Source organism: Trichoderma evansii (genome assembly GCF_050947405.1).
Source record: "Trichoderma evansii strain SZMC 28006 chromosome Unknown GGI43scaffold_21, whole genome shotgun sequence".
Taxonomy (NCBI): Eukaryota; Fungi; Ascomycota; class Sordariomycetes; order Hypocreales; family Hypocreaceae; genus Trichoderma; species Trichoderma evansii.
The window spans coordinates 214,847-232,537 of record NW_028145185.1 but is presented as its reverse complement, the minus strand read 5'-3'; the positions used below and the strand labels follow the sequence as shown (position 1 = coordinate 232,537).

Below are 17,691 nucleotides of genomic sequence, written 5' to 3'. Positions count from 1 at the left end.
TAACCCTTGCAAGCCACGTTTCTTGAGCTCTTTTGCACCCTCCCCCACAACAGTAGAAAGATCGTCCAACGTACATACATACATCAGATAACCCACTGCTCCGTATTATCATCCACTTCTTGGCATGTTGGCAGCAAAACAGAATTATATTACTAATAGTTTTCCCCTCCCTATTCCAATTATAGCAGAGCACTGGGGTGACACAGCATTCAACACACTCGCAAGTAGTCGCTCAAGCAGGCTGAGCAAGAATAGCTGCAACCAATACCTCTCTAGCCTGATCTTTTCAGCCGCTCTTTATAAAATGCAAACAAACATGTCATTAAAAACAAACTCTCAAAATATATCATATTCCAGTCCCTTAATCAAGTCCTTTAATGATTAAATTCGGGTGTCAGACGACCCCCCTAGTAGTCCATCCAGGCTTCTTGCCAGATGACGGCATACATACATTCCCATCTCCACATCCTATATTATAAGAGTTACCTAATACATGTTGGTAAGTATCCGACACGACCAAAATAGTCCCCGACACGATGTTTCCGCTCAATGACGGCCAGCAAGTCTCTCCGCATGTTTAATGCGTCCAATATATGCCTCCCCACACTCATGTGCAGTAATCAAATTCCATCCGTCCGATATATGCAATGCTGTGGCCAGTCACAGTGCCCCGAGTATGTACTCCAAGTGTATACCCAGTTAATTCCCAAATCTTAATAACTAAAGCGTTGTTCCCCTTCCATCCGGCCCGTCCAAAGAGGGTATCGGGATTTCAAAACATGTAAAAGAAAGATTAAAGAAAGATAAAGAAGGCAGAAAGCAAATAGGTATCTTTTTATATCCCTTCTCAAATGGCTTCTCTTTTCATTGCTGATATAACCTTGTTCTGCATATCAAAGAGCTCCTGGTCACGCTTCTCCATTTCGTCCATGAGAGCGCCATACTTGGCCTGCCACTGCTGCGCTGTCAGGCCCTCTTCTTGCTGTGACGCTTCGCCGCGCTCTCCCGGCGCAGGCTTTTTCCACATCGTGACTGGCACGCTGTGAGTCATTGTAAACTGCCCCTTGAGGGGGCCAAACCGATATTGCCAATCAAAGTAATAGCTGTAAACACCCTCTGAGGTCTCGACTCGGTAGCATCTCGGGCGATTTGACATGAGCATCTTGGCGCCGCATAATGCTGCCAAGTTGATCAGAAAGGCTTGAGAGGATTCGGCATTCTTGTACATGTGCTCGATCGTGGCATTGACCATGGCGGTACACTCGTCTAATCCTGCTATCTCTTGTTGGTTCCCCTGAGGGTCTACCCAATCAGAATTATGTAGTACATGGGTGAAGTAGGATACAAGCCCGTCAAGGTTGGTCCGGTCGTCCAAATTTTCAAAGAAATATCTTGGCACATCCTTGTCTGGACCAGTCTGGCTTGTAGACCCGGCAGAGGTTGGAACGGTATTTGGGTCATTTACTCTCGCCGTGGACGGCTGTGAGAACGGATCCCAGCCATTACTCTGCGGCATATGTGACAGTGGTGGAGGTGGCGGCGGTGGTGGTAGTCCTTGACCAGCACCTGGAAGCGGTGGAACATCGTTTGCTGGCTGTCCATTCATTGATAACATTGGAATTGGTGGCGGTAGTGGTGGTGGCAGCGGTGGTGTTGCCAGTCGAACTGTGCCTCCTTGTCGTTCAGGGACTTGTAAAGATATGCTGGGCCGAGCAGGTCTGGCGCCAGCGTCGAGAGGATTGACACCCATTCCAGAAACTAGGAGGTTAGGAGGCGCAGAGGGTGTAATAATACGCACTTGCGCCTGTGCTTGTGCATTCGCCGACTGCACCGGTGCAGCTGCATCTATTTGCGCATATGGCGAGACTTGGTTCCGAATCTGCGGGTGCATCTGAGCTGGATCAGGCGTCATCGGCATGGGGTCTTTGGAGGCCATGGGAACCGGAGGAGGTTCGGACGGGTTGCTATCGGGAGTCGGGGCCCACGATGTCATAGGGGAAGGGTTTGAAGGGTGAGGAGGGTTGGCAGGCGGCTCGACGGGCGCACGATGAATCGGAGGCCTTCCTCGCAGCTTCACACTACTATCAGCTCCTTGGGGCTTCCATGCCGATGATACATTCTTTGGACCTCGTCGGTGGGCAGAAAGCCTAGGCTTAGACGGAGTGATGGCAGAACGAGGTTCCAGCGCATCGTCCCAGAACGAGCTCCTGGTCGAGGGCGTTATGGCAGAGTTGGGATATCGGGACAGCGGAGTCTGCACGGTGTCATTGGAGTTCCAAGCAGCTACAGCGCCCGGCCTGGAAGGATCCATCGGCAGGCCCTGGCCTCGGGCATCTGGATGGGCGGACCACGGTCCCCGATGGCCATCGATTGCCGACGGGGGGGATAAGCGTGGTCGCTGGGCAGCCGGAGACCCGGCGATGTCATCGGCGTCTGGCCTTCGGCGACCTCGTTTGGGGCGAATGTGAGGCAAAAGAGCCCGCAGGGCCATGTCGTCTTCGATGGCCACGCCATCACGAACGGGCCGGCCAGTAGGGTCTGGGTCGTCTGGGATGCTGGTCCAGTAATCATTTTGGATATCCATCAAATATTCGAAAAAAGCCTTGACGTGCATCGAATTCATCCATTTCTAATTAGATTGGATTAGTAAATGCTATCCATTGGTCGAGGAGAAGAGCAACCAAGTAAGCAACCAAGTAAGCAACCAAGTAAGCATATACCTTTAAACGCACGCCGTACTGCGCAATCTTCTGTACGCTCTCGTCCTTGGATAAATCCGGCGGCTCGACGCCCAGCGTAGTGGTCAATTCGGTCCATGTCTTAATCTCCTTGCGGTAGAACCGCCGCACCAGCTCAAAGATGACAAAGGGGTCGAAGCTCTTGCCGCCACTCTTGGGCGGGTTCGCAAAGGCCTCTCGCAGGCTGTTGGTGTCTGCATCGGGCGGCAGCGCAGGATTGCAGAAGAAGATGAAGCGCACGTAGGCGTCCTCGATGGTGTCAGCCGTCACGTTACGGTCGGGCAATGCAGGCGGCAGGATGGGTTGGCGCGGGTTTGCGACTGTGAAGCTGCCGCCGCCCGTCTGGAGCGTCGTCGCCACGGCTTGCGGTGAGGACATATTTGCAAATCGCCGTGTTGGGCTTTCATGTCTTTGTTGCGCCGGGTCTGTATGTGTGTCGATCACACAGTCAATCAGCCGAATCAATTAATCGGTCAGTCAGTCGCTCCCTCGCTTATTCCCCCTTCCTTTTCTTTGTCTCTCTCTATCCGCGTTTCGGAGACGCGCCGTCGGCTCGCTACTTGGTGAGAGACAGTGCGCTAGGACATAGTGAGAGTTGAATATGCACAACCTGCCGGCCGCAACGGCTCAGTGACGCAACAGAACAGGGGTTCGTCCGCACAAGGAAAAAGACACGCAGCGGCTGAAGCGGCAATCGAACCAGAGAGGAGGGAGTCTCTGCCGGGCGATTCTCGAGACGAACATTGGTTCAGCTCCCAGGGTTGAAGATCCAGAGCCCGAGGGCAAACATGACGTCCCGAGACGAGGAGCAGCGCGGCCCATAATAGAGCTGGAGCTGGAGCTGGAACTGCGTCGTTCGCTAGTCGCCTTGCGGCCGTGGCTCAAGATCATTGGCGGAGCAGCGAGCCGCCGCCGACAGTGCGCAGGCTAAATATAGCCACATTTGCTGCTGTACCGTAGGGCTTGACAGGGAGTGAGCACGCATTAGCGATGGTCGCAGTGGCAGACCTGGGCAGCTAATCGTGCCGCCATTGGAGGATGTTTCCAGCAAGAGATTACGGCAGGATCTAGCAGACAGCGGGCTTATATTGGCGGTGCGCGCCGCTTCTGAGCGTGCTGACATTTGGCACTATTTGCTGCCCCTGGGCGGGATATGATAGGGCCTAAAACTCCAGTCACTCTCGCAATTTCTTACAACTGCTCTGCTGCCGCAGTATGTGCGCGCCACGGCGTTTTCGCACGTTGCGCCCACCACTAGAGCCTTAGGCCGACGGGGCCAAAATTGCTGCTAATCTGTCCGCAAGCGATCTCGTTTCGTATCTTGGCTAATATAATGGCCTAGCGGTACATGGCGACAGTAGGGAGGAAAAAAGGGTGGGCCCCCAGTATCGTTCATTTCCTCGGCCAGAGGAAACCCCTTAGTAATAAGTCAGGAAAAATCTCGGCCTTGACTAAAATCAAATCAGCCCATGCAGGACATCCCGCTTCTACACCCAATGAGAATGCGGAGGGTTTTCATACGCAAGGGACAGTCTGCGAGGAGTCCCCATGTTCTGGTAGTTTTTTGTGTCTTATCGCCTCGCTTCGCCTGGTCCCCGCTAGATGGCAGGGTGGGAACGAGAGCATCGGCAGATGTTAGATACAGTTTGCCATGCGTATGTGTCTACGTATGTCTGTATGCACAACTTTGGAAGAAATAAAAGATGGAAAAGAAGCTCTAGCGTGTCAACTGCATCAACTACGGAGCTTAATCGGCTATCGGCGATGACGTCAATTACACAAATAGCTGCACAGCTTATACCGCGGGAGATTCCGTTGCTCTCGTGCCAGTCAAGATGTTGAGTACTTGCATTGTACATGGAAAAGTCGCCGGCTGCTACCCTGTATCTCGATGCCGAGTGCCGGAGGATTCTAACGAACTGTTGCTTATGTTAACAATGGCGATCTTGGGCCCAGAAGGATGAATAACACAAATTCACGGTGATGTGAAATCTCATCTTGGCTTCGGCTCGCAGAATCATTGAATCGAACGATGGAAGCAAGCCGAAGGGGTTTGAGGGGGTGTAGATCCTTCGTAAATGCGTATAATGCCTACAACTTAGAGTCATGCCCATTACAAAGTGCCATTAGGCAGCCCTTCCTTCTTTGGAATTATTCCCTACAAATAGGAAAATATTACCCGTTCTATCGCCGTCTTCCCGAGGTTGCCCTCACCAAAAAGGTCCATTATTACTAAACCTTGGAATTAGGCTTTACCGTCCCCGCTTGCCCACCTATCTCGTAGATTTATGTATAGAGGAAAAGCACGGCTAAATCCGGCAACTGCATAGAAAGAAAAAAAAAAAACTGGATCTCGCATACATTGCACCATCTCGCCCTTTGCACACTAGAGCTAGTTACGTACGGCTAACAGCGTTAAGGTGTTGCACCCTCTTTGGAGCGCTGCCCCATCAGGAAAACCGTCCCTATTCCGGCAGCACTGCTTGGGTAAGCACTCACGCCTTACAAATGGCATTGGACGAATAGCTGCGCGGCGCCGTGACGTGCTCACAGCTACGACGTCGAAAGTCGAGCCACTCAGCGTCTCAGCGCCGGGTGTAACGCGGATGGATTTGAAATCGAAAAGCTGCGGCCGCTTGATCGATATGACGATGAAGCTAGTATATATATCCGGGGGGAGGGGAAGTTTGAATTCGTTTTTATCAATATCAATCAATACCATCTCAGTCTCGACGTCATCAGCGCAGCTTTTAATAAACCAATATACCATCTATTATACACAGCTCTATCTACCTATATAAGAACACTATACCCCGCCACTTCAAGAACAATAAGAAGAGCATCAACAGGAGTGTAAAGAAGCAAAGCAAGCGAATAACATATAATCTATAAACCAACACACATCAAAAGCTCACTTACACAAATCACAACCACAATGGCCGTCATCTCCACAGTCCCCCGCGGCGACGTCACCGCAAACCTCAACTTCTTCACAGCCCCCTCCGACGGCGAAGTCCCCTTCAACCTCGTCGGCGATGGCCACGCCCCAGAGCTCGCCCGCCGCAACTACGGCGACGACTTCCATGACGTAGTCATCCACGACGTCCGCGGCCGCGAGTCCGACTTCAACGTCAACCGCGACGCCTTTGAGCTCGTCCAGGGCGTGCCCCCCTCCGTAGAGACCGAGTTCGTCGACGAGGACTCCATCAAGGAGAAGTACTACCCCGAGGTCGAGCGCCTGCTGCTGGACAAGATCCCCGGCGCCGACAAGATCTACATCTTTGACCACACCATCCGCCGCTCGGATCCGAATGCCCACCGCTCGCCCGTCCTGCGTGTCCACATTGACCAGACCGCCGCGTCCACCGAGAAGCGCGTGCGCCGCTACTTCCCGGAAGAGGCCGACGAGCTGCTCAAGCGCCGCTACCGCATCGTCAATGTGTGGCGAAGCTTGAACAAGGGCCCCATTGAGGCTACTCCTCTCGCCTTGGCTGCTTCTGCCACCCTCGACGAGAAGGACGTCATTCCCATCTCGCACCGCTACGCTGATGGCTACCACGGCGAGACTGCCGCCGTCAACTACAACCCCAACCAGAAGTTTTACTACTTCAGCGGCATGACTCCCGATGAGCGTCTCCTGATTGAGTGCTTTGACAGCGATTCCCTGAAGCCTGGTTCTAAGACTGGTGGACGTACACCTCACACTGCCTTCACTGATCCCAGAACGAGAGCTGATGCCGAGGGACGAGAGAGCATTGAGGTCCGAGCCTTGGTTTTCGGTAACTAAGAAAGGACAATTGCAAAAAGAATTGGATTTCATGGGAAATTTAGCTTTGGATGCATAAATCGGCGCATATACCTGATTTTATAGGGGTGTGCAATAATGTAACAAACTGCATAGTAGAGGATGTTGAAGTTTACTTGTTTTCAGGGATGGGTTTTAGCTAGCGTTGAAATAGGGTGAGATGAGATTTATATAATGAACAAGAACAATCATTTCAATTTTCAAAACACATCTATATATGTGTCTCTCTGTATTACGTGCTATGTAAGAACAACATGCTGCTGGCAATAAAGCAGCAGCAGTCCACCAAAGCTGTCCGAACCCAAACATAGCTTGCCTAAAAAGGAAATCAAAGCATCATCCTCCTCGCTCCAAATCTCCGCCCCCCTTTTTGTCTGGCTAACCATGACCGTGATAGCAGCAGCAATCCAATACCTGCGCCATCTCTCTACTACCGCCATAAGGAGACGCCATATAAAGAGAGAACGAATAGAAAACAAGGAAGACGTAGAAAACAGAGCCACTTGCGTATATAACTAGAACCGTAGAAAGAAGAACGAAATATAGAAATCCAGATATCACCTCATGGTTGATATCGAAAGCAGCTAGGGGAATACCCAACCACCAAGTCCAAGTCAAACAAACAAAATAGTGCGATAACTAACAAAAGAAAAGAAAAGAGACATAGAATGAAAGAAATGGGGAAAATCAAAGTTAGAGTGGTAACACTAACAACATGAGGAAAATAGGTTTGAGTTGAAAGGAATGTAAGAAAGTAAAATGAAAAATGAGGAGCTATTCTTCCCTCCTCCTTCCGGTGGATAGGTAGATATAGAGGAGAGAATGAGCTTATAAGAGAGAAAACCGGGACGCCAGCCATCGCTTCGCCATGCCGTGAAATGCATATATTCCTGTACTCGACCTTTTTCCTTATTTTCGTCGCTTTTTATAATGATGAGACTTTGTGTTCGTCTCTTGCCAAAGACAGCGTATGCATTGCGTAGCCAAATTCATGATCAGTCAATATTTTATTTGTTTGATTTCAACCTCGGCGACCCTTTCCACGACCACTGCCGCTGGTTCCTTGGCGGCTCATGGCCACGCCACCAGTCTGGCTGCTCTGTCGGCTCATTGGGGCTGCAGCCGCCGCTGATAGGGCTGCCAAGGAGAGGCTCTGGTGGATCGGGCTTGGCTGATCGCGAATATTGCTGGAGGGGATGCCAAGAGCGTCACGGAGGTTCTCTGGATCATCACGAGCAGCGCTCGTAAAAGCGACGTATCGACCCTGGTGATAAGGCACGGCCACGGCCTCAAGAATCTTACGCAGACCACTAGAAGCATCAAGGTGAGCTCCGGGCTTGTGTGTTTGGTCGTACTGCTTGAATAGGCCCATGACGGAAAGATCCGAGGCAATATCATCTTGTGACAGGGGAACAGGGAAGTTCTGGTCAGCAGATCTTGGGTATGGCTTGAGGTACTGCTGGGGCACCGGCGGCGGCATCTTGGGCGGCTCCTGGGCATGCATCAGGTCCAGGTTGGCTGGGATCTCAAAGTTGGCGATACCCTCGATGCCCAGAATCTTGTCATCCAGGAAGTTCTGGTTCGCCCCACCCCTAGTGCTGCGAGTTGCATGCGAGACCTGTCGCTCCATCATGGGGGCAGCAGATGGCTGAGAGTCGGCGTCGTCCTTGTCATTGTCGTTGCTTTCACCATTGCCGAATTCGCTGTCGTCAGGAGACGAGGCATTGCCGTTGCCACGATTGCGCAGCACGTACTGGTGAGCAGCGAGGGCAGCCGTGTTATAGTGTAGAGACAGCTCCTTGTCTGTAAAGAGCTTGTCGATGCTATAGACAGGGCCGTTCTGTTTGGCGGCGGCACGGGCCTTTTCCGACTGCCACAGGGGAGTCGTGCTGTTGGGATCCAGAGCCCGGCGCGAGGGCACCGGCGATCCATCATCTTCGCCCTGGTTGCGCTTGCGCTTCTTGCCGTCGGGGAAGACCTGGAGATCTTCGGCATCTTTGCGCAGCCGAGTCGCACGCTTGCCATGGGCACCGCCGGGGCTAGCGGGGTTGGTCAGGCTGAATTGGTTTGGATTGAGCAGCAGAGCGTTGGAGTCGTTAATCTCCAACACTTCCTTTTCTCTGTTCAGACGGTTCTTCTTTTGTGTGAGGCTGTTGATCAGCCGGTCGCGGAGCGTCTCGGTCAGAGCTCGATGCTCTCGCTTGGCCGTCTCGACCTTGTACGCGTGTGTGTTCTTGTATTCTTGCACTTTTCGTTCATATTCGTTCTGTTTAAAACGAGCCATTGTTAGCCAGCTTATAAGTGACGCCACCATGTAGAGCTGGAAAAAAAAAGAGAAGAGGGAAAAAAAAGTAGAAGTGTGTTGCCTCTCCTCCTGTCTTCTACCTCTCCTTTCACTCTCCGTGTGTATATATGGTTGTATGTGTTCTTCCTTGGTCTTTTCTTACCTTGGACTGTACAAGCTGGAAGTCGCGGATCTCAATCAGATCCTCCACCTCGTCAATGAAGTCTGGGAAACGGATTCCCGCCATGTCCATGAGGCTTCGGGCGCCATCGGCATGTACCGGCGGCCCCTGGGCCTGTCTGTGTTCCTGGAGCAGGTCGGCCGCCTTCTCGAGGGCGTTGGAGGCGTACGGGTCGAAGCGCTGCACAAGGCCGACCTCGTACTGGATTTTCTGCAGCTGGTCGCGGTAGGTGAGGTCTCGGTCGCGCTGCAGCTTGTCGTTCATGACAGACAGGCGCTCAATGAGGGCCTGTCGCTTGCGGTCACGCTTGGATTGGGAGGTTGGGGCCGGTGAGCGGCGGTCCAGCTTGACGCCCACGGCGGAGGCGACTCCTTCGCTCGCCTCCATTGCGGATCAGGGAGCGAGAGAAGCCGTTGGTGTAAAGGCGAAGAGGGTGATTTTGGTGTTTTCTTATAGAATGCTGCTTTAAAGACGCAGCACGAAGACGGGAAAGCAAAGACAGCTCAGCAGCGAGTCGCGGAGAGCGGAATGGTCAGCTGTGCGTGTGCAAGTCGACCTTGGATGCTGGCTGTTTGGAGGTTTCGGAGCAAAAGCCTGGCTAGCAGGGACTTGCGTCTAAGTCTGGGGGTGGTGTATTACGGTATTAGTGAGTGGTGTGGGCGACTCAGGCCTTTTCTGCCGCTTTATTTTTTTTGTTAGCTCAAAGTCACAGGCAACTTAGAGGCAACTGAGCTTAAACAGGCCGTAGAAAAAAGTAAAATAAAGCTCTGGCTGGTTTAAACTAATAGCTACATAAGCATGGAATTTACGTGTTTCACCATAATCATTTATTTTTTCGCCTCTACGGGAGCCGCCTCTGCCACCGCATCCTGCGTGATTTGTCGCTTCCTAAGCCTCCGATGATTCTGCCTGTGTGACCTGCTCAGCTCAGTTTCTCTTTCTAGCACACTTGCATGCCATTTTGGGCAGCTTCACCGCCCGCCGATCTAGCGGCTCTTCTCAGTTACAAACGGTCTGTGATTGGCCCATTTGAGCCGACAGAAAGAGGCGTTTAGGGAGCATGCTGTACTCTGCAGTGTCTTATACCTCAAAATTCCACTATTTTGTACTACAAGCTAGGTACTGTATACAGCGCGAGTACCCGCCGGCTAGCAGTACGTGTACTCGCGACTGCACGTCTAATGGGCGCTATGCCTCATATGGAAGTACTTTGGCTTTCTCATTGCCATTCCCGGCGTGCGTCATAGCCGAAACGGCAGAAAGCAGCTAACAGAGCCCTCTAGCCAAGCCTCTCAAACTACGAGGCTGGCATTTTGAGTTGTGGGAAACGAATTATATAGATATGAAATAATATAGTAAGACATGAAGAATATGTGGGTTGCAGGCCATAGTACCATTTAGGTTGACTGAGGGCGTGTGAGTGGCCACGTTTGTATTCATTATTCATCTTGTCTCATCCCGTCTTTCATCTCGCTGGGCCCGTTGTAACACAGGCTCTTAGAAACCCTATTGGTTTTCAAACATGTTCAAATAACATCTCGTGTGTATCCATGACGATAACATAGTCTATTTCCTCACAATCCGCCACGAAGCTTCTGCAATTGGCTCATCAGCCCAAATCCAGCAGGTAACTTGGCCTCTTCAGTCGCAATGGCATCTCTCGCCGCCACACCACCACTGCTTTCACCCCTCGCCAGGATAGCTCCATTCTTCTTCACATCAATCTCCTTTAGCAGCTCGCGGTGTCTGTCCTCCACCATCTTGGCCAGAGTCTCGATAAATTTCGTCCTGCCCTTCTCCTCGGCAGTACCATTCCACACTGAAGTTAGCTCCTTGAGCTGCTCGATCCTCTCAGCAGCCTTCTCAATGCCAGAAACAGGGTCGTCTTTGTTGTTCAGTAGAGTTGATATCTCCTCCCGTAGCTTCTTCAGAACTTGTTGGCCCTTCTCCTCTGAGCTCTGCAGGTCTGACCCAGGCTCTGGTGCAGATACAGATAAGAATCCGGAACTGACGGACACTTCTGAAGGCGGAAAGGTGAATTCCATGGCATCGCCGAATGTCTTGATGACGGAATCCAGGCGTTCGCGTACAAGCGTGAGTGTCCGTAGTTGTTTGATAGAATCTGGCTCTTGTCCAACTCCAGCCTCATTACCCGCTTCTATCTCAGCTTTTGTGGCTGCCTTTGCTTCCGATTCCTTCCCGTTTTCTGCCACAGAATCTTTCCTTTCCTTCTGCTTCTCCTCTTCAATTTGCTTCTTCTCGCTCTCTTCCTTGGCCTCACCCTCCCTTTTCAGTCCTCCCGGCACGAACAGCTTAATCTCCTCAGCCAACTTCTCAAACAGCAACTCCTCCAAGCTCAGCGCCTCTCCTCGCATCATCTCCACCTCGTACGACATCCTGCTTCCGCTCCTGAGAATGTCATCCGTAATCTGTGTCAAAGTGTCCGAAAGCCTAGATGTGTGGGCGTCCAGCTGTGTTAGCAGCGTCTGGGACTGCGTGGCGAGCTCCGCAAGAGGCACGGCATTGGCATTCGAGGTGGGCACGGGTGATTTTTGTGCCAGAGGCGGTAGGTTGGCATTGATGTATGAGATCGGATCGAATGAAGGGTTTAAAAAGTCTTGCAGGAATTCATCTGACGTGTGCTGTGATTTGGGCTGAAAGGCCAGCTTTTTAGATGCCTTTGAGCTATCGCTCTGCTTGATGTCGGTTGCCATCTCCAATCTATCCACCCCTGTTGCTTTCTACCTCGAAAGAACAACAAAAAAGCGATGGGGAAGAATGCCACGATATATGTCCAGATTATATGAGCACTTCTGATAATTCTATTGGATTACGAAACGCAATTGAATTGAAAAGCCCGCTTTCGTTAATATCTCCCAGTAGTTGAGTTGTATAGTCGTAAATGTCCAAGTGGCAAGTCGCTACAGCACGAGTCTACCTACTTGGGTAGCCGATGATAAGCCGATCTCAGTCACACTTCTCAACACCCTCGCTCTCATTCACCTATTCATTCGTTTCAACTTGTCACCACAAAAAAGATAAACCTCATACCCAAAAATAAAAGTTTAATTTTTTGTTGAAATATTATAGTACTAAGAAATGAGTGAGAACGCCACTGAAGAAATGCGCATCGACCCCGCCAGAGCTCAAGCTCTCATCTCCCAGCTCAGCTCTGTCAAGGACCGCGTTGCAGCAGCCGCTCAAGGCCGAAATGTAAGCACTAGAATGTGATGATTTTGATTTCTCATCACCACTATGATATTTGTATATGCTATATATACATTCACATTATATATTTATACATACACACTCAGCCGTATATAATACAATAGAGGGAGAGATAGAGAGATCAGCAACCAACCCATTCAACTAACTCATCATCTCCAGGTCCGCCTCGTTGCCGTCTCAAAGCTAAAGCCAGCAAACGACATCCTCGCCCTCCACCAGGCACCGGCTTCTCAAACCCACTTTGGCGAAAACTATGCTCAGGAATTAACTCAAAAGGCAGAGCTGCTGCCCCGGACCATCGACTGGCACTTCATCGGCGGCCTCCAGTCCGGCCACTGCAAGAACCTCGCCAAGATCCCGAACCTCTTCTGCGTCTCCAGCGTCGACACCCTCAAGAAGGCTCAGCTCCTCAACTCATCTCGCACAGCCAAGCCGGATCTCCCGAAGCTCAACATCCACGTCCAGGTCAACACCTCCGGCGAGGAGGCCAAGTCCGGCTGCGCTCCCGGTGCGGATACCGTCTCTCTGTGCCGTGAAATTGCTCAGAATCTGCCCGGCCTCAACCTCCTCGGCCTCATGACCATTGGTGCCATCGCTCGTAGCCAAGCCACCACCGTAGAGAATGAGAACGAGGATTTTGAGGCTCTGAGAGAGCAGAGAGATTTGGTGGCCAAGGAGCTTGGACTGAGCCCCGAGAACCTGGAGCTGAGCATGGGAATGAGTGAGGATTTTGAAGGAGCTATTGCACAGGGAAGCAGTGAAGTGAGGGTTGGCAGCACCATCTTTGGACAGAGACCGGCCAAGTCGGATGCCAAGATAAGGGAGTAAATATATAAAATAGTACAAAAAGCAGGAAAAAAAATTATATAATCTGAATACACACAGTATATATACTGATCATAATGGGCAATATTGGCAAATTGATTCATGGTGTATTATAGATGACTAGTCACGATCAAGTAGTCAATCAAATGAACCAACAGATAGCTAAATAAATAAGTATTGATAAAAGGTGGTATCAACAACGGGATCCTCCTACTCGCCCCCTTTTCATGGCCATCATCATATGTTACAACTTTCGTTTGATAAAAGAAAAGAAGAGAAAAAGGACAGCCGCTTTCATAGGAGGAAAAGCAAGAAAAAACACTAAATTACATACAGAGAAAACCAAGAAAGAGTATGCCTTCAATCTCGCCTGTCGCCGGCTTAAAAAAAAGAAAATATCTCGTCCACGCACTTGATATCTTTTTTCTCGTCCATCAAGCTTTCTCTCCCAAAAACGCCCAATATGCTTCCATGCGTGTCAAGACATTTCCTAGTCAGTCATGTGGTTGTGGTTTACCAAACATATTCCAAAAGAGAATATGATTGGTTCAATAAAGAGAATAGTAGTGATAATAATAGACAATTAGTTAACCATTACACTTCCAAAAGCGTCAGAAATGTCTTGTCGTGTCGGAGGCTCGTGTCTCTCAGGCATCGTTGACACTCCAACGGATAGCCTTTCTTGCATGAGCTTGGCGAGGATCTGAGGGACTGATTCTCCAGTGGCTCGAACCGTCAATCGAATCATCTTTAGTATCCTCATGTCAGTAACGTATTCATCTCGCCAACTATTCAAAGTGTATAAACAAGAAGAAGAAACGATGATCAGGGCAAAGGTGAATAAAGTTTGTCTCATGACCCGAAGGTTCTGAAGTAGCAAATACTAATTTTTGCAAAACATCATATCGAGGGGATGTAATACATGGGAAGGAGTTGTCAAAAACTTACTTGTGTGGAATAATTGGGCTCCAGGCGCATAAGACAGCCAAACTTGCCACCCTCTGAGGTGTGAAGCACGCTGGCACCGACAACGTTCTTGGGGTTGGGATCAACCATATCAAGGACACGCCATCTGAAGCCCTCGACCGTTGCCTGCACGAATCTCTCCGTGATTTCCCTGGTCCCGTTCCTACTACCAGAGAGGCCAAAGATTTCCTGTGCCTCTCGAGCACCGCCACCAATTTGCTTCCAGCGCTTGAAGAAGTCTTCGGCAGAGAGTTCTGCAGGGTCCATGAACTTGTGGATGGTAACAGGGAGCTTCAGAGTAAGTGCCTGCAACGCACCTGCCAGATAACTGACACGAATGGTAGGGCTCTTTTCAAAGATCTTCTTTGCTTCAAACATGATGACCTGCTGAGTTTGGGAACCTTGACCGAGCATGCTCTCAGGGAGGCCCTTCACGTCCCAAGAGAGATTGCCCTTTTCACTCTCGTCCAAGTCCAACGTCGTAGTAAAGGACGTGATGGTCCCCGGGTTCTTGTTCCTGAAATACGCAATGAGGCAAGCCATCTGTCCACGGTACTCTGACCGGACACCAATCTGAATCTGGCCATCCTCGTATAGAACTCCCTCGGCCTTCAGCAAGAGTCTGTTGAAGCCCTTCTCCCAGCCAGGAGAAAGATGAGCAGCGCTGGCAAGATTTGGTGCTTTAACCGGCTTTTGTTCGCCTGTTGGGGAGTTCATATCCAACCCGGCCAGATCAGAGACGCCATTGAGATGGCTTCCGTTTACACCATTGGCCTTGCCGTTAGGCGGGACAGCGGAGCTAAACGTCCTCTTGAGACCACCGGGCTTAGCCATGTTGAGCTCTGCCTCGGTATTGGCAGACTTGCCGCCGACAACCCATGTCCTCCGGTCGCTGGTGTTGGCATGCTTTTGATGCAGACGAGACAGCAGTGCTGATTCTCGTTCGGGGAACGGGGGCATCTCGTCGCACATTGTCCGAAGAAGGTCATCTGTTGGCAGCGTGGCCAATTTCAGATACTCGCAAGCTCTCTGCTGCAACTCGGAATCTAACGTATGGCTGTAAATTTCGAAAACGTGAACAAGCTGAGGTTTGATTTCAGGGAACAAGTTGACAAATTTGATAAAGCATGAAAGAATCATGGCGCGTGTGCTGGACGAACATGCTGATAGCTTCCTCTGTAAAGCCAGGAACTGCTCAATGGGACTGCAGCGCTGCTGATCCGCAATAAGATGACCAAACTCTCCGAGAATGTATGCGCCAATCTTCATCAATGTCTCGTGGCAGTGGTCAGACCTAATATGCTGAAGCGCAGTCTGAGCAGCATAAACCTGAAGCTCCTCGTTGTTGGTCACAATCTGGATAACTCGTTGCCACACTTCATCGCTGACATGATCACCAGCCATGGCAATCAGTCGCAGAGATATATCGACATACCACTGGACATCGGTGGCGTACTTTTCCGTAAGGATGGCAATCTTAAGTACCATCTCCTCACGAATGGCAAAGTCTGCGTTCTGAAGGAACTGCAGAAGCTCGCCAACCACAACCTGAGCATTCGTGGAGTCGCACATACTATAAAGAAGGTCAAGACCCTTTCTGCGGACACTGATATCACGGTCCTTGAGCGAGCTAAGAATGATGTCCTGATGCTGCTTAATCGGAATGAGATTCTCGGATCTCGCGGCAAGGTGAGTCATGGCTTCGAGTCCTAGGTATCGAACATTTGTCTCTCTGCTCTGGATGAACCGGCCAAGGCGAGAAGAGATCTGCTTCATCAGGTCCTGCTCAGTATCCAAGTGGATGATGAGGTTGATAGCCTCGAATAGCACAGCATTTTGGGCATTGTTCTGCTGCACGTTCTTGCTTGATTCGATGGCCAAGTTGAGAATCTTTTGCAGAGACTCTCGGATAAGGTTGCGCACATGGGTGTCCTCTATATAGTCATGGGTTAGTCACTACGCATATCCACAGTATCAGACCGGAGACAAATCCAACATACCGGAAGGAGGGAAGTATTGCAGCAGGCGTAGAAGCTTGACTTGGAGCCAGGGGCAGGGGACCTTGTAGTACAAATAGTCGGTGGTGTACTCTCCGTCAATCAGGATGCGCTTAAGCCTAGCAGCAGCTTTGGAATATGCGCCCTTGTATTGTTCCAAGTCATCTTGCGCCAGTGTCATAACGAGAGAAGTAATAGACAGCGCAACGCCCAAATCATCGTCGTCCATCAAATGGATCAGTCGTTCGGCCCACTGAGGCTGCACAATGCCCGGGTGCTTTCGATACAGTCGTAGCAGGGTTAGGGCGGCCTTTTTCTTGACAAACGATTTGGAAGTCCTATAATGCATTGGTCAGCTTCCAGATCGCACATGTCCAATCCTATCCCACTATCAGTACAGTATGCATCGGGACTTACGGAGAAATAAGCAATCGATGCACCTCCCCGCTGAGGGCTTCTCCCATTTCGCGGCCTCCAACATTGGCGATGGCATGCAAAGCGAGACAGTTGAAGAGCTCGTTGTGATCGAGAAGATCCTTGCGAATGCTGTTGACCACGAGATGGAGCAGCTCGTGCTTCTCATGGAGGAACAGCGTCATGGCCAGATAACCAATCTGCTTCTCGGAGTATTTATTCGCAGAGATCAGATTCACAGCCTCGAGGTGTCCAAAGTCGACATTCCACCCCAAAATGTAGATGTACAGGAGCTTGCAGACATATTTCTTCTTGTGGTAGCCGCTGAGGTTGCCATCCTTGAACTTTTGTCGGATGTTGGCCAGCTCCTTGTTAATTCGCTTCTCCTCCAATTCACGGGCACGCGCGTTTCGCAAATCGGCGATGAATTGCACCAGGCCTCGCATATTAGCATTGCTGCTGCTGGAGCGGCCAATCCAGCCGGATGCAGACGACGACATCTTGGCGGTTTGATTCTCTCGAGTTCTCTAAGTTGGCGCGCCCCCCCTTTTTTCCGGGTTTTTCTTGTTGTATTATAAACTCCTCAGTCGATTAGAGGCAGATAAAATTGCGAAGCAGTTGTCGCAGGAATTAAATATTTACAGCAGGTGATGCCGGACACCAATCGCCTATCGGGGGGATCGCATAGTCAGGCGGATTCAATTCGTCGGGTTGGCTTTATGCGGCGAGCATCGACGGCGTCGCGAGGCTTCGGTAGGATGTGTAATCGACCACTGCGACTGGCTCTCTGGGCTGGTAAGAATGCTGGCGGTTACTACGGCACAGCTTGAAGGACCACTGAAAAAATGAGCCAGCAGCGAGATTGATGATGGCGCAGCGGATTGTCCACGAGCGATGGTACCAAAGGAACGACAGACTGTCCAGACCAGTGTTGGTCACGATTTGTGAGATGGAAGGCACTGGGTGTCGCGTCTCACGGGCGGCTCGGGAGAAGGTCGAAGGCTTTGATAGAGAGCCATTTGGTTGCGTGGAGCAGCGCCTAATTAGGAGAGGGCCCTAGGAGCTCTGTAGCGGGTGATGGCCACTATAACGCCGATAGCTCGCAGCGGTTTGCGCTGTCGAGGCCCTGTGGTCACTTGGCCCGTGCGCCTGCAACTCGTCCAAAGAAGAAAAAAATCACAGTTGGGTGCGCTGCAGAATTAGTGTAGAGCACTAATTGCATGCACACATTCACATTAGTACGTCACTGCTAG

The 17,691-nt window shown here is 50.8% G+C and overlaps 6 protein-coding genes across 6 annotated transcripts; 2 read left to right on the top strand and 4 right to left on the bottom strand.

Annotated features, from left to right (window-relative positions):
• Positions 1 to 262: 262 nt before the first annotated feature.
• GGI43DRAFT_413536 (ARS binding protein 2-domain-containing protein) lies at positions 263 to 2,709 on the bottom strand. Its single transcript, XM_083206918.1, has one exon. It carries the CDS (start codon positions 2,621 to 2,623, stop codon positions 848 to 850), a length of 1,776 nt encoding a protein of 591 aa, XP_083057424.1. The 5' UTR covers positions 2,624 to 2,709; the 3' UTR covers positions 263 to 847.
• A 2,964-nt stretch (positions 2,710 to 5,673) lies between these two features.
• Positions 5,674 to 6,525, top strand: GGI43DRAFT_386755 (uncharacterized protein; the record flags this gene model as incomplete). The annotated part of the gene is made up of 1 exon (XM_083203836.1): positions 5,674 to 6,525. The coding sequence occupies one exon, from the start codon at positions 5,674 to 5,676 to the stop codon at positions 6,523 to 6,525; it is 852 nt and encodes a 283-aa protein (XP_083057423.1).
• A 958-nt stretch (positions 6,526 to 7,483) lies between these two features.
• On the bottom strand, positions 7,484 to 9,731 carry GGI43DRAFT_188679 (Sds3-like-domain-containing protein). The gene is made up of 2 exons (XM_083199927.1): positions 8,991 to 9,731; positions 7,484 to 8,809 (listed from the first exon to the last, which is right to left on the bottom strand). Exons 1-2 carry the CDS (start codon positions 9,393 to 9,395, stop codon positions 7,565 to 7,567), a joined length of 1,650 nt encoding a protein of 549 aa, XP_083057422.1. The 5' UTR covers positions 9,396 to 9,731; the 3' UTR covers positions 7,484 to 7,564.
• Positions 9,732 to 10,430: 699 nt separating this feature from the next.
• GGI43DRAFT_188677 (uncharacterized protein) lies at positions 10,431 to 11,896 on the bottom strand. Its single transcript, XM_083199926.1, has one exon. The coding sequence runs from the start codon at positions 11,720 to 11,722 to the stop codon at positions 10,583 to 10,585; it is 1,140 nt and encodes a 379-aa protein (XP_083057421.1). The 5' UTR covers positions 11,723 to 11,896; the 3' UTR covers positions 10,431 to 10,582.
• Positions 11,897 to 12,107: 211 nt separating this feature from the next.
• Positions 12,108 to 13,064, top strand: GGI43DRAFT_424923 (pyridoxal phosphate homeostasis protein; the record flags this gene model as incomplete). The annotated part of the gene is made up of 2 exons (XM_083208436.1): positions 12,108 to 12,221; positions 12,396 to 13,064. 2 exons carry the CDS (start codon positions 12,108 to 12,110, stop codon positions 13,062 to 13,064), a joined length of 783 nt encoding a protein of 260 aa, XP_083057420.1.
• Positions 13,065 to 13,688: 624 nt separating this feature from the next.
• GGI43DRAFT_188667 (adaptin N terminal region-domain-containing protein) lies at positions 13,689 to 17,046 on the bottom strand. The gene is made up of 3 exons (XM_083199925.1): positions 16,442 to 17,046; positions 16,028 to 16,362; positions 13,689 to 15,961 (listed from the first exon to the last, which is right to left on the bottom strand). The coding sequence occupies exons 1-3, from the start codon at positions 16,936 to 16,938 to the stop codon at positions 13,998 to 14,000; spliced, it is 2,796 nt and encodes a 931-aa protein (XP_083057419.1). The 5' UTR covers positions 16,939 to 17,046; the 3' UTR covers positions 13,689 to 13,997.
• Between the last annotated feature and the right edge of the window lie 645 nt (positions 17,047 to 17,691).